Source organism: Pieris napi, chromosome 7 (assembly GCF_905475465.1).
Source record: "Pieris napi chromosome 7, ilPieNapi1.2, whole genome shotgun sequence".
In the NCBI taxonomy this organism is placed as follows: Eukaryota; Metazoa; Arthropoda; class Insecta; order Lepidoptera; family Pieridae; genus Pieris; species Pieris napi.
Genome location: NC_062240.1, coordinates 1,206,633 through 1,224,367, shown reverse-complemented (window position 1 = coordinate 1,224,367; position 17,735 = coordinate 1,206,633). Strand labels below are relative to the sequence as shown.

Below are 17,735 nucleotides of genomic sequence, written 5' to 3'. Positions count from 1 at the left end.
TTATTTTTTCATCTTTAATGGTCTATAACTTTTGCAATTTTTTATGTGCTAATACACGCTTTTAGCACATTTTTCTAGACGTCATTCCGGATCCAATGAGCTATCGCACATAATTTTAGGAGTAGTATCTCTATTTTGTTCCATTTTCAACTTGTCGACTAGACTATATCGAATCAGTTTCGGACTGCTTGGAAGCCCCTTACACTTGACCGTTAGTACCAAAGATATTTAAGACGGTGGAAATATTATATATTTTTATATATTCTTCCTATATTTATATTTCATGGGGAGGAAGAATATATAGCACCAGGCCCCCTTAAAAAAGACGTTGCGCATGCTTAATACTGTGACATTTAATCTTGTATGTTACGGTGAATTATTTTTTTATCATATGCCTTATTATACTTTTCTAAAGCTTTTTTAAATAATTGTTAAGATACAAAATCATCGCTTTGGTGGTAGGTAAGATATAATACTTGTTAAGAAAGATGTATGATTGGTATTAAATAAATATTAAACAAGTTTGTTAAAATTTGATTATTTGTAATTGTACAGCAATATATATATATATATTAATAATTATATAATACAAGTGTCGCTACAACGTTAGTTATAGTTTTCTAATGTGTGAAATGCTATATATTTTTCAACAAAAATAGGTTACCGTGTTATTTCTGTGTTTACAACAAAATATGGTTGTCATGGCAATAAGAGCTGTAGGTAACTTTTTCAAATTCATAAAAAATATTTTTTGAGCTTTTCCTTCATGACAAATATTATTTTTACAATTAACTACTATTAACTAAAGTTTTACTTAATATTTCGCGGTATCAGTTATTAGTTAAAAATAAATATTCTTATAAAATTTTATTAAAGATTAAACCCGACGTATATAACATACTTAAATCTAATATATTATCTAATATCACAATTTGGTAAACTGAATTAAAATTAATTTTCTCAAACCTGGGACCTTCTATGTATGATGTATAATTTTTAAAATAGATTCAAACATATTACGTTAACTGTTATTTATAAATACAATTAACCCCTAAGATGAAACGTACCTATTTAAAACGTTTCCACAAAAGCATGCATGAATATATATTTATATTAAATAAGAGTTTATAAACCGTCATATATATAAATATATTATTTATATATAATTGGATATAAATATTCGGCCGAATAATCTTATTGGTGAGCCGAATAAATACAAAAAAATGTAATAAATAAGATGTGCAAGAGCGTTTACTTAGCGCGCACTCAGTTAATTCTCAGCTCAGAAAATTATACAAACAAAGCCTAAGTAAAGTCTCAAGGTAATGTTGCTAGCGCTAAGTATAAATTTGAATTTAATTTGACATACAGGAGTAATACTTAGCGCTATTTTGATTAGTATTTACTTTTTATAACTTCAGCCTTAGACAGTTAATTATGAAAACCTGGAAATATTTATTAACATTAATTGCTTTCCATTATATAAAAAATATCTTACATAAGTGCAACATTACCTTATATCAAATAAATCTATATTGTACAAACTTAAAATTATCAAGCAGATTTTCCTGAACCTAACCACAAATTAATGTCTAATTCACTGTCTTTTCTTCTCTGCTGGATCTACCAAGAATTGTTTGACGCCTCTAAAGTAGATAGGAATGTATTGATTCCAGTCAATAAGATTCGCATCACAGGGATAGAGGTCTTTATCAGCAGAATTGAGACTAGAGAACAGTCCCCTCGTCTTGTCGTTAGTGATATTCCATGAATGTGAGCTGAAGAAACGAATGGTATCCAGGTATGAAGCTAGTTTGGTTTGGATTTTGACGTATCTAAAGAAAAGAAAACGTATTAAGATATGGATATTTGCCTGTATATGTTTAATATATAATTTTGATTTGATTTGTACAAAGTTATTTATAGCACAGACTAATTACTATCATATTAGAAGGATAAAATGTATATAGATTATTTAAATTATTATTTAAGTCAGTATTTTATCATTAATCCAGTCCTCGACTTAATTAGGTTGATCCACAAACGAGTGTGAGTTCCAGTGATCAATTTAATATTTTATGAGTGTCGTCTACACACTTATTTATTTCTACTAAGCATTCTGCAATTTAAATGATTTACTGGGTCAAGAACAGTACTATGAAATTATACAGCTAAATCTAATCTACATACACATACTATGCTTTTTGTTCCAAAGGTTGCCTTACCTAGTTGGTTTTCCAATGACGTAAAGGAATAAGTCAGCCAAATATGATGGAATTACTTGAAAGATAAGCGTCATGAGGAATAAAATCCATGATGATTTTGAAAATATCATTCCCGGTAGTGGCAGTTCGTCTGCAAAAAACAAGTAATTTAAAAACCTTTATAGATACATAATTTTAAATTTTTAAAATAATTGTAAATTTACAATTATTTTACATAATTTGTAAATTTATAATAATACATAACTTCAATCCGGTAAAAGAGTGTTTTCTTTAAATGTGTAAAGTTTATGTCAAAAAAAGACAGTACAATATTGATGATTGCAAATACAATCGCTATTTTTAAGTAAATTACAACAACTTACTATATCCATGCTTCACGCTTTCCGCCGTGTATAAAATAGATGTTTCCTTTAGTGTGATTGGGTTACTTCCACTGCTGCAGCAATGGTAGATGGGAACATTCTTTGATCTGAAAGATAACAAGTATTTTAAATAGTTTCCCTATTTAAAATGGGGATGTATTAAGGATTTGAAGTAGATAGTTTTAGACATATTTTTTACGATATTTTTAATAATGCGTCGCATAAGAAGAGTTTTTTTAGCCAGATTTTCTCGTCCGTTCACCTCACTTGACTTGAGGATTGGTAGTAATTGTGAATTCAGAATGTATTATTATTTTATTTACTTTAATTGTTAAATAGAAATTATTATATTTTGATCTCTATATTTATTAGCAGTAACAAAAACCCATTTTATTTCTTTTAAATATTACATAAATTACAAGTACAAAAAGGCACAAAATATATATCCAACTATAAAAATAATTGACATACAAATTGACACAAATCTTCGTCTAATTTAATTATTTATATAATATGTTTAATTGTTTCTGAAAAACTTACTTCTTGCAATTTGCACCACTGATGATGGTGAGGTTGACAACGTAGTCTATGGGAATAATTTCAAAGTTGTTTATTTTTTCACCGTAGAGGCAGCGCACCCAACCTTTAGCGATGAGAGAGAGGACTGGGGTCGCGCCTTGCCAATTGTCAATCCATCCTTCGACGGGTTCTTTTAAGGCGGCAGTTACTAAAAAAATTATCACATACAAAATTATATTTCAGAATGTAATCCCCACTCTTCAAGTATACGACGTCATTTAAACAACATATAACTAACCTAGACTTCTCAGAAGTCTAGGGATGTACTAATCATATAATTGGCAAAGAATAAATTTGGGGCTTTGTATGCAAAGCATCAAATAATAAGTATCAGAGATTAAGCATTTAGCATTAGGCAATAAAAACAACTAATTTGCATAAATTCAAATTTTCTACATCATAAACTTTTAAATGTAGTTTTTTATTACATTACAATGACAACATACAGTGACTAGTTCAACTAAATTTAAATTTAAAGTTTATGTTTTCGTACATAACTTACCTACTGATGGTCGAACGATTACGCATGGTAAGTCGCCGTGGTTATCAACAACAAAGTTTTCGGCAAGTGCCTTTGTGAATGTGTATGTGTTTGGGCGACCATCTGAAACAAACCATTAAATTATATAAAAGAAATTTACATATTATGCCATCTTTCACAATAGTTGCTCCTTCATACATTAATCATTACTTCATTAATTTAACGACTGCGTTGGTACTCTATAATTCTCTATTAGTGCGATTCAACGTTGTTATATTACAATTTCGATGTAGATCTCTTGATGTCGCAATATTGCGATCGCGCCTTACAAATACAATTAAATCCGGATTGAGCTTAAAGCAGATTTGACGCTGTTTTTCGCAATTTTCTTAGTTTATTAAAATACATACATAACTATATGTAACAATGCATGCAACATTTTAAACATTAGGAAATTTATAAAAATGGTTTGGTGCAAGTCTTACCTAAAATATCGGAATTAAAACGTTCATTGGGATCGTTGCTTTTAATCAGGTCGTAAACTTCCTCCATAGGCTTGGGTGGAGGGTACATTTTCTCTTCCACGTGGTATCTCTGCAGGGATGTATTTGAAAAAGCCGTTGACATGTAGACGAAGGACTGGAATTAAATAATTATTTATACTATTTAATAATATAATTCAATGCTGTATTTGTACGTTTTGTGGAATAGATGTTCCAAATGTGTTTGGAAAAAGTCATAAATATTCGATCTTGTAATATGACAGATTTTGGTTTTTTCATATATATATTAAATTGTGTTCAACAGTTTAAACGTGACAACATAATGTGCGAAAACTAACTTCCAATTGCTTCATTTTTTGCGCCAATTTCAGAACTTCCTGCGTGCCTTCCACATTAACTTTCATAGCTACGGATAACGGTTCGTTAAATTTGATTGTTGCTGCTAAGTGGAAGACTACGGACACCTGAAAGATAATAATATTTATATTATTCTGTAATAAAATACCTAATATATACTTTCTTAATAAAAACTGTCGATCTCTTTTTCAATTTAAAATACTACAAAATTGTGATAGTTCGTTCGGTCTAATGCCACTGAACAGTATTGATTAATAAAATATGTTTGTTTTTCTCATTCTCAAGAAGCTCAAATATTTTTATATACAACATTTTGACTTTTATTTTAGCTTCTATACGAGTATATGCTTAAAATAATCACTAAATAGTAACAATTTACACAAAAATTGTATGAAACCAAATAACATGGCACCCTTTCGTTCTTATTAATTTTGTTATTACCTCTTCAAAAAGAATTTCTTGATCCTCAGCGCTGATTCCCAGCGAATCAGCTACAAGATCACCATACACAGGAACAATCTTTTTGAAGTCTTGGGGCCTCTCGTTTCTAAGTCGTGCAAATGGCTGAAAGGGCAGGGTATGTTAATAACAATGCTTGTCCGACTTTAAAAACTCATACACTATTTTGAGATACTGATTTGAGATGATTTTTTTATTTTATTGAATACTAGCAAACTCGGCGAGCTCCGTTTCGCCACCAGATGGCTTCATTTTATGTAACATTTCGTTTGGTAATTCCGCTTTTCTGTTGAAATTTTTCCTGAATTTTCTTTGCTATAAACCTCACAGAGCCCGAGACCTTTCCAACGAATGCAAACCGTGGAAATCAGTTCGTGTGTTCTTGAGTTATAGCGTCAGGAAGGAAGACCCGACTTATTTTTGTATAGTAGATTACTTAAATAGTAGCTTAGTTTTACATTTTACTTAAGAATTAATGGGAAGAATAACACAATAGAGATACGAATCCAATGTGTCTTTTACCTTGTACCAGTAGGTAAAATTAAATTACTGATATTAGAAATTTTAAAACAATTATTTATTTATTTATTCACACTTTGTTGCAATAAAAATAAAAGGAACACAATTGTGTTACAAATTACAAGGGATGGGCGGCCTTATAGCTAATAAGCGATATCTTCCAGGCAACCCCAGTAAGAGAAAACTTAAAGAGTGCAAGAAGTGCAGAACCAAATGTTATATAAAAATAAAAAAATATATAGAACCTTAATCTAAAGTAAAACAAAAAAAAAAAAAACACCAGAATTACACAAGTCACGATTGATCAGGTTAGGATAAGATTATGTTTACAAGCATGGTTTACTGTTCTGTACGAAATTACCAAAACAATACAACGATGAACTGAATTTCATTCGTTGACAATAGATATTTCTGAAAGCTCACCTCAGTTTCAAGCATGATTTTTATTCTGTCTTGAGCAGAAACTCCTTTCTTCTCTCGTATCAGCATGAACACTTTGCCAATATCATTGCAACTGTATAGAAGTTTCTCTATAAGGGCCTAAAACATTGAACATTGTTTATATTAAGAATGTAAAGGAAGGGGTCAAATTGTTTTAGTTTTGTTAACTTTCGATTAAAAACTATGCGTTAGTGAATAAAAGTTTATTAGAATCAAAGTTCAAAAAGTATTGCTGTCTGATTAAGTTCACCTTAATCATTTTAATATAAATTATTTAGAGTTGTTAATACATTTAATATACCAATTAACATGTAATTTGATTTGTTCATTTATTTCCTAAAATAACTTTAGATAAGTAGTATAGTACCTTGCCAAGAAATCCAGTCCCACCCGTAATGAAAACATTTTTTCCGGCATAGTACTCGGGCACTGAAGATACGTCCTTCGATTTCATATTCTGTTTTACCATTTTGAACCTAGAACAAATTTAAATATAAAAACAATATTCTTCAGGCTTCAGCTATGGCCCTTTATTTATTGAGGCAGTTTACGTACATAACATTTATAATTGCTTTTTAAAAAGCTTTATATCAAACACTACGATGGCACTGTTTTTACTAAAGTCCCCATAGTAGTCTCTTATGAATACGTTTTTGCTGTTATGATATAAGATTTCTTTAGATATTATGAATGATACTTCTTTTATTATAATACTTTCAATTATTCTCAATAGCGTTTTTTATATTAGACCGGGATTTGATCCCGTAATTGTGACCGTGATTATCACGACCTGTGAAACATGCATGACTAGACGGAGCAGCGATATATCAAAAACGATAATAAAAAATCGGCACACAGCGTTTCGTTCGAAATGACCTGATTAATTTTTAATTATATTTATCTAATAGATAATAATACTGAATGAAACACGAATTCTGAGCATGATCAGTAATTAGGCAATGTATGATCGATTAATTTTATTTTTATTTTGACAAACTAGAATTAAGATATGGGATTTGATATTGATAATGGGCCAACGTCTCTAGGTTACGCATTATCTTATTATGAATGAAGCAATATTGGACTTTGTACATTTCTATATAAAAAACGGTGAGCTCAAAAAATATTCCCAAGATATATAATATATATGTTAGTAAAAATACCTTTTTTATTTTATATATCGTTTTTGCTCATATAAGCTTTAATCTACGACTATCGTATAGTAATCTTTAAATGATTATGAATTAACTTACAATTATAGAATTAGTACAATTATACTTTGGTATACAGAAATTTTATTTCCTAAACTAATAACTTTTTTATAAGAGAGCTTTGTTAAATGTGATAAAATCGATATCGTATATCGATTCCTTATTTTAAACTTGAAATTGTCATTTGTCTTTAAATTTATTGAACACGGGAATACAATTTTCCATTGTTTCACGGCAATCTTTTAACAGCACATCTTCACAGTTTATATTTTAAGAAAATTTGTACATTTAAATGTAAAATCAATTTCGTATAAATATTGGTTGTTTGTAAAGTAGGTTTACGATCGAGATGTTTACGTGATAACGTCTTATTGGTGATATAATTTTTTGGGAAGTAAGGAATTAATGAAGATAACAATTTTTTCAAATTTTAAATTACATCTATCGTTTTATTCACACTTTTGATGATAAATTTCGGGTGTAAAATGACAAGTTTACTTATTCGACTATGATATACATTTTTCTTCATACATTCACGGAATGACTGGCAGCGCTCGAGATGAGACGGGAGATCGGTCCGTCTCTCTCTCGTTATACCTGCGATCGCGCTCGTGAGGTTTTTTCTGAACATGTCACCCGACTAAAACGATTTTAAAGACGTTATCACGTCAAAATATAATAGAAAAGAAATAAATATCTTAAAATTTAAAAATATGCATAAATTTTAATTGTACTTGTAACCTGTTTTATTTTTTAAAGTGCATTTAATGTATTATACAATATGAAGAGAACCAATTTTAGACCTTATTTACGACTGATGCAAAGGACGGTAGCACCTTTTAAGATTTAATTTGGATGCTTTTAAAAACTTTAATTTCTGCGGCTGTGACCTAAATTCAATTATAAATAATGTACTGGATTTTTTTACGTAAACCGTCAATTATTACATCAAGGCTAACCAATCAAGATACATATTTCAAGACTTAAATTTTTACCAAATCTAGTATTTCAAATCTATTTTGGACGTGCCCAATATAACAGTATGTTAAATGTTAAAAATAATGTGTCGTTTTTTCACGATGTTTACAAATCTAAGTTTATTAATTATTAATGAAAATAGATATTCAATAATCCATGTAAAACACAAATGTATATATAATGATTAAATATAAAAACTAAAACGCTTAACAGCTATATTGAAACATCACTTTTTTTAATAAATTTATATCCGTTATGGAAAATTTGAGAATACTAAAAATTTGATTGAATAATTAACTCACAAACACACATGCACTAATTACAACTTAAAATTTACAAAATAATAAAAAAATCTTTCACTAAATCACAGATCCATCATCTCATTTTCAGACCAGGAGTCACTATTAATAAGAAAATGCAAATCTTACCGATGCCACTACAACTCCTCAATAAATTTATTTTTTTGTATGCTTATCCCGGTCTCCGGGTGGTAACTGCATATGTTATGCCTTTATAGTTACTTATAAAGACTTCATTTGATTTAATCTCTGTATTAATACTGATTTTAATTAATTACAAGATAAGCCGATTTTCTTATCAGCATCTCATTCGAAATGCTCGTACAACACTAACGAAACCTAAATAGTACCCCGAATCGTTCAACACCTAGATAACCATAGATCAGAAAGGACTGTAGTCCAAGTAGGACCATAGGACAGTCTTTCGATTCTGTAACTCACTTTTCGAACTCTCACAGCGGTTTTCGCAGCGTCATTCGCGCTCAAATCAGTCGTGAAGCAGTCATTTTATGATATGGCATTCTGATAAACAATACTGTGAAAACCGCTGTGTGAGTTTGAAAAGTGAGTTACAGAATCGCAAGGCTGGCCTATGGTAAGCGACTCTTAAGAGATCGTGTTATCGAATCACGGCTGTCAATGGAATTTTCTTCGTGTTGTCGCAAATAACCTTTGCTCCTACCGTGAAGGCAAACGTAGCCCACGTTTGCCTCCAAACAATAACGCTTAAACCCAAATCTATGCACAGAGTGACCACCTACTAGTCTATAAATGTCTTGTCTATGACCCATATAGGGATGTAGCGCCACTGGATTATTATTTATTGTTAATTAGGAAGCTTAAACCTTGGCCCTTAATCAGTCATACAATCTGGCATTATTTCGTAGTAGAGTTGCATCGTTCTTTTGGTATAGAATATTGGGAGTAATAATTGAGACAATAAAACATTCTTGAATATACCTAGAAAGTAAAAAAGTAAAAATATTTCTGACTGATTCTAGTCTGATTTCATCGCTTGTTTTGGTATTGTAATCGAATGCTTCGAATTCTAATTGTAATTGAAATCTTTATGGAAGGTGCTGTGATATTTTACTACTAGATCAAAGGTCCATGGCGGCGAAATAATGGGTAATTGTGTGATATACAACGCCTATACGAACACCTTTCTAGCCGGTTGCAGACCGAAAACTAAGCTATGCCAAGGCTAAACTAAGCTATGCCAAGCAAGCTAGGCTAAGCTAAGCTAGAAATAAATAGCGTGCACACCAACAGCTAAGCCAAAGCTCAGTCAGTGTGGCGAAGGATGTGCAAATGGTGTGCGGGGTAGCGGGAGGGGCTTAGCTTAGCTCGTGTAGCTGCGCATCGGCATACACAACTAAATTAGCTTCGCATATTTTAGTTAGCTCACATAGCTTAGTTCGCATAGTTTGCGGTCTACACACAAGTATGGAAAACTGCGTCAGCTATGCGAGCTAAGCTAAACTAACTTAGCTTAGCTCTTGGTCTGCAACCCGTATTAACCTTGTCCACTCCAGACTAAAAGTGTTAGGTTTAAAAAAGTTTAGCATAAGCAGGCTTATTTTTATGAGAGATAATATTCCCGATCCTTCTACTATTATCGGAACGGAATTCCTTCCTAGACGTTTTTCCCTATACCGTCAACTATTGCAATCGTTATCAATAGTTACAAAAATCTTATGGATTTATTTTAATCACTTTGCGTTTCCGGTGATAAGTTTAAAATCGATTAAATAGTAATTAATATTTTTAAGTAACGCAATATTTATGCATACTTAATGATTTAGCGATAACAGTATTAAAATTATTACATAGTAGTTTACATAATTTTACATACATTTTGAATACATAAGGTTTAATAGTAGTAAAATTACTTTCTTTGTTTGGTATATAAGAAAACATACTATCTATCTATCTCTACAGGATTTTACCGATTATCGATTAAAACAATAAGTAGAAAACATTATTAGGCCTGTATTAATTGAGAAGTTATTTGGTCTAGTTATTAAGGTAAACTAAATGGTGTCAACTACGAGTCGTTAATATTGTATTTTCATTGATCTAGAGAAATATCAACGACCCGTTACCCGTTGACTCGCTGACACACACTGGGAGGGGAAGGCCGATCTTTTTGGTTGTCTATACGCGCACCGTAAAACTCGACTTGAGACCCGAAAATAAAAAAAAACACCCTCTACTCTTCTCTTTGAGAACACTCTTCTTAAAGCCAATATCGGAATTCTGTAATCAGCGAATCGGTATTGTGTTGACATAGAGAATCACTCCCACTGTCAGTTGAATCCAAAGGCTAAATAGGCTCTTAAAACTTCAGCTGAGTTTCATCATGGGACATGGACCCAGATTACGTAACTCCACCCGTATTACCTCGACATCCGTCGTTTTAAGGAACTTCAATAAAACACTATTTTGACCGGATTGAAGTTATGTATTATTATAAATTTACATTTTGGAGGGACCCTCCATCTTCTAGTCGATACCAACTCCGGGGAAATAAATACAGATAATGCAACTTTCTCTGCAGCTGTGATACTTCTTGACATTCAACATCTTTTGTCTTCAGTCACCGTGACCACACACGCTGTAAAGCACGCGAAACGTCGGATAAATTTAAAATTATGTTAAATAGTTGTAAATTTATAATAATACATAACTTCAATCCGGTCAAAATAGTGTTTTATTTAAATGAGTTATGTTAATCAAAGACAATACTATAAAACCAATTCAACTAATGGTCCTTCAAGAAAACAGCGTACAAATTCTTAAAAGGCTGCCAATGCACTTGCGAGCCTTTTGGCAGTGTTAGTCTCATTTAATATCAAATGCCGGTCCGTTTGTCCTCTGTTTAATAAAAAAATACCCTCTAGACAGGGTTAGAAATTTAAGCGATTAAAACTTGAACAAAAAATGAAACAAATTGCATCAGTTGGTTGTAATTATCTGCAATATGATTTGTGACCTACCATCGTGACTTTGTTTTTGGTATGATAAATTCGTCGTTAAGATTACTTAAGTTGAGTCCATCATAATCATTAGACTATGATGGACTCACGGATGACTGCCCAATCGCACCCAACAAAAGATTTAACATAATGTTTACACCATAGACTACCTTCTATTGTTTAATTAATAGTTAATCAAATTATCAATATACAAGCCTAATCAATACAAATTGAACTTATTTCAAAATAAAGACATTTGGACCGTTCATTGCCATATGATAAAGAATCTACGAGACAATGATAAAACAGTATGATTACGGGAATTAGAATATGAAAATTATCTAGTGATATTTTTAATATTACGAGCCCTCGTCACCTCGTGTGTTTGAATCGATGGGTTTTTTCTATCTGCGCATTTAACATACGCTTTTACGTTATAGGAAAACTAAATTTATTTATTTAAATTGATGGAGTGAACAATAAGTGAATACAATTTACAGTCGAAACAAAAAAAGCAAACATACGAAATTAATTAGGAAAACTAAATTACATAATAAAAAATACGAGAACTTTAGGCACTAACAAATAATAAAACTTTTGCCAGTTCACTCAACGGATAATGAAAAAGGTCCGGTAACCTATGTAGTTTGTTAAAAAATAATACACCGAATCATATGTGACCTTTTCAAAAGGTTAGTCTTAGCTGTGAGCACATAAAGTAACGGCGGACGATGTCGCTTTCTGACGTACCCATCAGGTACATTGAAGCTAAGGTACTGAAGTACTGCCGAATTGCTGTCCTTGCCATGTAACAATTTTATGAAGTACATCACAAGCGCGAATTCTCGGCGTACTCTTAGCTCGTTGTAGCCCACAGAACCAAGAATAAAAAGGTCGGATACATGAGTGGGTAAAAAGGGTACACACCGTACATCCCAAGATAGATGTGCCTCAAAAAGTTGTTTTGAACCCGCTCCAACATCAACTGAGACTTAATTTCATATGGAGCACAAATTGCTGAATTATGTGGAATATATGGATCATATATGACTTCTCACTAGTGCATCATATTAGACTCTCACAGTAGTGAAGTCCTTGACTTACCTTGAATTCACATAAATCTGATCATCTATTTGTTCTGTCTCGTAATTAATATTATCGCCGTTTTTGTACGTTTTTTGTTTGCACAAAAATTATTTAAAAAGTTGAAAACATTATCTTGGCGGATCGTCGAGGTACTGTTTGTTTCATAGCAGAAAAAAACGAAGATTTCTATAGGAAATGTCCATAACATTATACACCATTTGGGCACGAAAAAAGTGTCAGCGCGCCGGGTGCCCAGATGCCCAGAATCAAACGAGACTGAGAGTTTCAAAACGCTGTTTGGGTTTGTTACCACAATCTCGATCAACTTTTAGCTCCATTCACAACTATGGACGAAACCTGGCTTCACCATTATGATCCGGAAACAAAAAATGTCATGACCTGGAAAAGACCGTTATCGCCAACTCCGAAAAAAATTAAGCCGATTTCGGCCGCCGGTAAGATCTAGGGCTGTTTTTTCTAGGACAGCAAAGGGTTGGTAATGATTGAATACCGCAACCATGGAGCCACTATATGGTTTGTGAAATACGCAAGTCCAGAGTTTCGATGGCTTCAAGAAGCTAGCTACGGATTGTTGGAATATCGTCTACAAAGAGATAGTATACAGTCTATAAGCATGTTAGGTGACTACGTCAAAAATTAAATTGACATTTAATAAAAGATAACTGCGTAACTAATTAATACTCAGTATCACTTTTTATTGAACATTCGGTACATGCATAACTATCCTTACATACAATGGCAAGCGAAAGTGTCGAATATAACACATTCTTAAAAAATAAAAAGACCATGACACTGCGAACACAACTTGTTTAAGATAGTGTTTAGTAGGCGGAGCATTGTACAACAGACTGGTTCTGGCCTTTCGGTTCCGGTAGATATTTGCCGTGAACATCTGTTCCACATAAAGAAATCATGTATCTGTGACGACTAAAGACATTCAGTAATTAGCAGGCCATGTAACTTCTGTTTTGTATCTAGCTGATTGTACCACGCCATAATTCAGAAATAGGTGATAACAATCGAGATATCTGAAAAGTACAGTAGGAAAAGTGCTGGAATGCGCATGTGTTGCTTGCGATTTTTGCTTCCGAATTAACCTGCGTCGGCTCCCTACTGAAGATTGCGTAAAAATCGACTCCAAAGTCCGAGTTTAATAGCGATTTTACCTACAACGGTTTACTGCTCTAGCGACAAGATTATTTCAAGAACTTCGTCCTGATGCCACCATCATTTTTATTAAGGAACTTGTAACGCATAAATGTTGTATGATATCATTTTAAATTAGTAATAATCTAGGGGCGTTTAAACTCTACATGGATCATGGCTTAATTTTGCATGTTTCTTTACTTATTATCTTTATTTAACCAGTAGGCTATCAGCCTTCTGTATACCCACATACATTTTTTGGTTTCAGATGCCGGTTTCCCCACTAAGTTCCCCAATAAGAAACCCCAAGAGAGTCTATTTATTAAACTAGGTAAATTTCTGTTGTAATTTTAAATTGTGTTTGTGATACATTAAATGTTCATTGCATTAGCTATAATATCATTTAGCGTCACGTTTTCTTGCAAATATACAATTAAAAAGTGGGCCTTAAATTTGATTTAGTTTATACAGAACTTTTAGTCTAGTCGACAAGTTGAAAATGGAACAAAATAGAGATACTACTCTTAAAATTATGTGCGATAGCTCATTGGATCCGGAATGACGTCTAGAAAAATGTGCTAAAAGCGTGTATTAGCACATAAAAAATTGCAAAAGTTATAGACCATTAAAGATGAAAAAATAATGGCATTTAGTTTTTTGCCAATATTTAATAAACTATTAATATTTAAGAAATTTCAAATAAAGATTCTGAAAGAGGAGGAAATTTCTAATAAAAAACTCTTGACTCCCAGAACTCTATATCCATTATTTATAATGTTAATTTAACGCTGAAAATAGGTCTGCGGGTGACATTTTTAGGATTCGCGCGTGGCGTCAAAAGCGACTACGGCACATTAATTAATTTATTTAAGGTATTGAATATTTTTTTTTAAATTTGAAAAAATTATGGTGTGTTCTTAACACTATAATTAATTTATTCCCGTTGAAAATTTTACTTAAAGTTAATTTTTCAACAAGTTAAATAATTGTTAACAAACGAAATTTTCTCGAACGACCGTCTTAATTGTAAGTGAAAAAAAATGTTTAAATAATGGTCGTAAAAATATTTCGCTTCGTAGAGCCTTTCTTACATACATACTTAACAAGATCGTGCCATAAAAGTTAAAAAAATATTTATACTTTGTTTATAACAATTTTTTTACTTAAACAAAAACTTAAAAATCCATGTAATGATGTTAAAAAAATTTTTTTTTTTCTAAATCATCATATAATCGTTTTTTTATTAATACAAGATATTTATTGATTTGCAAAAAAAAAAAATCCCGCCATTTGTTGATAAATTTTTTTTAAACAAATTGATTAAATCAATATTTTAAAAAAAAATTTTAACACAACTTTATTACATTAAAAATTTTATGATTTAAAAAAAAAAAAATTTTCCTTAATAACAATTTTTAATTATTTATAATCGTTTTTTTTAATTTTCTATTGTTTAAATAATTAGTTAAGAAATTTTTTTTTTCCTAAAAATCATAATTGACAGTCTTCTATAAAGTAACAGAAAAAAAATTTTTTTTAATCAACAATTCTATTGTTTATTAACTTACCAATTTGTTATAAATAAATATTCAACTTTTGTTTATTTTTTTTCTAAAACTTCTAAACTTAACAAAAACAACCATATATAACAAAGTATAGAAATTTTTTTTTTTAATTTTAAATAAAAGTAATATTCATGATCATCAAAAAATTTACAAAAAAATTTTTTCTATACTTTGTTATATATGGTTGTTTTTGTTAATTTTAGAAGTTTTAGAAAAAAAATAAACAAAAGTTGAATATTTATTTATAACAAATTGGTAAGTTAATAAACAATAGAATTGTTGATTAAAAAAAAATTTTTTTCTGTTACTTTATAGAAGACTGTCAATTATGATTTTTAGGAAAAAAAAAATTTCTTAACTAATTATTTAAACAATAGAAAATTAAAAAAAAACGATTATAAATAATTAAAAATTGTTATTAAGGAAAAATTTTTTTTTAAAAATCATAAAATTTTTAATGTAATAAAGTTGTGTTAAAATTTTTTTTTAAAATATTGATTTAATCAATTTGTTTAAAAAAAATTTATCAACAAATGGCGGGAATTTTTTTTTTTGCAAATCAATAAATATCTTGTATTAATAAAAAAACGATTATATGATGATTTAGAAAAAAAAAAATTTTTTTAACATCATTACATGGATTTTTAAGTTTTTGTTTAAGTAAAAAAATTGTTATAAACAAAGTATAAATATTTTTTTAACTTTTATGGCACGATCTTGTTAAGTATGTATGTAAGAAAGGCTCTACGAAGCGAAATATTTTTACGACCATTATTTAAACATTTTTTTTCACTTACAATTAAGACGGTCGTTCGAGAAAATTTCGTTTGTTAACAATTATTTAACTTGTTGAAAAATTAACTTTAAGTAAAATTTTCAACGGGAATAAATTAATTATAGTGTTCAGAACACACCATAATTTTTTCAAATTTAAAAAAAAATATTCAATACATTAAATAAATTAATTAATGTGCCGTAGTCGCTTTTGACGCCACGCGCGAATCCTAAAAATGTCACCCGCAGACCTATTTTCAGCGTTAAATTAATATTATAAATAATGGATATAGAGTTCTGGGAGTCAAGAGTTTTTTATTAGAAATTTCCTCCTCTTTCAGAATCTTTATTTGAAATTTCTTAAATATTAATAGTTTATTAAATATTGGCAAAAAACTAAATGCCATTATTTTTTCATCTTTAATGGTCTATAACTTTTGCAATTTTTTATGTGCTAATACACGCTTTTAGCACATTTTTCTAGACGTCATTCCGGATCCAATGAGCTATCGCACATAATTTTAAGAGTAGTATCTCTATTTTGTTCCATTTTCAACTTGTCGACTAGACTATTTAGCTACAATCCTACGTTGATGTTAAGTGAGATGCGGCCTTTCCAGGAGATGCCTATTTAAATGAATCCATATTAAACTGTCTAAATAAATTGCTTCATACATCTTTCTGAAGTTATTTGCACTTAGTATAGCATTTATCACCCCATTACAATAATATCGTCAATTTTTTCAGATGTCAGACGTCTTAGACCTTAAATGATAAAATTGGGCATGTAAATGGACAATATAATAGATGCAGAAAAAGATGCAGACCCGATAGCAGAGTTTTCTTGAACGGAACTATCTGATCAGGCAGTTCGTTTCGCGTTCATTTGATTGTCATTGGGTAACATCATCTCTAGTCTAAAGCTTAGGTTTTCTAGAAAAGCGGTGCCGTTATCTAACGGCCGTAATGTAACGTTGGGTGACTTCACCCAAACGTTGTCTATAAATAACATGGAAGTAGGTTCTCTAGAGAACGTTAATTTAATTAATACAACGAGTGAAAACGTGACTTGGACGAGCGAAAATGATTCTTTTTTTGCATTATGTAAAAAAAGTAAAGACTATTTATTATATTAACAACCGTAAAATGACGGCCGTTAGTTAACGGCACCGCTTTTCTAGGAAACCTAAGCTTAACATGCGTTGATACGAGACATGACAAATTATATTACATTTTTTTTGTCCAATAAAATTCCGACTCTTAGAGTCATAGACAATAATTGTCTGTACTGGATGCATTTTATTAAAATTGTATAACGCTCATACTAAGACAATTTCTGTATTGTCACTATAGATGATATTCCTATGGTTTCACCAAGTCACAATTATCATATGCGCAGAGGTAATGTGCGCTTGTCAGATATCACGAGTGAGTTGCGTGGCGGCCGGCGGCTGGCGGCTAATTCGCAATCAATTGATTTTATCTATCACGTAATTGTGATATCTTATGATAATTTTTACACTTCCTGTGATTCCCAAACAAATTTAAGCGTGTTAATGAAGCTAATGATCATTAAGATAATTAATATACACACATATAAAACATGCAATGATACTACCCATATTATATCTGATAGTAAGTCTGGCACAGACTAAAAAAGACAAAGAGGTAGCAAATATAATTTTTATGAAAAAAAAAATTTTCTTAAAAGGAAATTAACTCAGATTTTATAGCAAACTATCGGACCCGAC

At 30.8% G+C, this 17,735-nt stretch overlaps 1 protein-coding gene across 1 annotated transcript; it reads right to left on the bottom strand.

Annotated features, from left to right (window-relative positions):
* Window positions 1-578: 578 nt before the first annotated feature.
* On the bottom strand, window positions 579-8,602 carry LOC125051098 (putative fatty acyl-CoA reductase CG5065). The gene is made up of 11 exons (XM_047651250.1): window positions 8,544-8,602; window positions 6,294-6,402; window positions 5,909-6,025; window positions 4,949-5,071; window positions 4,489-4,614; window positions 4,133-4,286; window positions 3,669-3,770; window positions 3,128-3,314; window positions 2,588-2,694; window positions 2,226-2,355; window positions 579-1,835 (listed from the first exon to the last, which is right to left on the bottom strand). The coding sequence occupies exons 2-11, from the start codon at window positions 6,393-6,395 to the stop codon at window positions 1,598-1,600; spliced, it is 1,386 nt and encodes a 461-aa protein (XP_047507206.1). The 5' UTR covers window positions 6,396-6,402; window positions 8,544-8,602; the 3' UTR covers window positions 579-1,597.
* Between the last annotated feature and the right edge of the window lie 9,133 nt (window positions 8,603-17,735).

What these genes read in the sequence shown, in the direction of transcription:
- LOC125051098 (XM_047651250.1), bottom strand. Translation starts at nt 6,395, where the DNA reads ATGGTAAAACAGAATATGAAATCGAAGGACGTATCTTCAGTGCCCGAG. An exon ending in AAGAAATTCTTTTTGAAGAG is followed by an intron (nt 4,615 to 4,948) that starts GTAATAACAAAA and finishes ATTATCTTTCAG; the next exon opens with GTGTCCGTAGTCTTCCACTT. An exon ending in AATCGTTCGACCATCAGTAG is followed by an intron (nt 3,315 to 3,668) that starts GTAAGTTATGTA and finishes TAATTTTTTTAG; the next exon opens with TAACTGCCGCCTTAAAAGAA.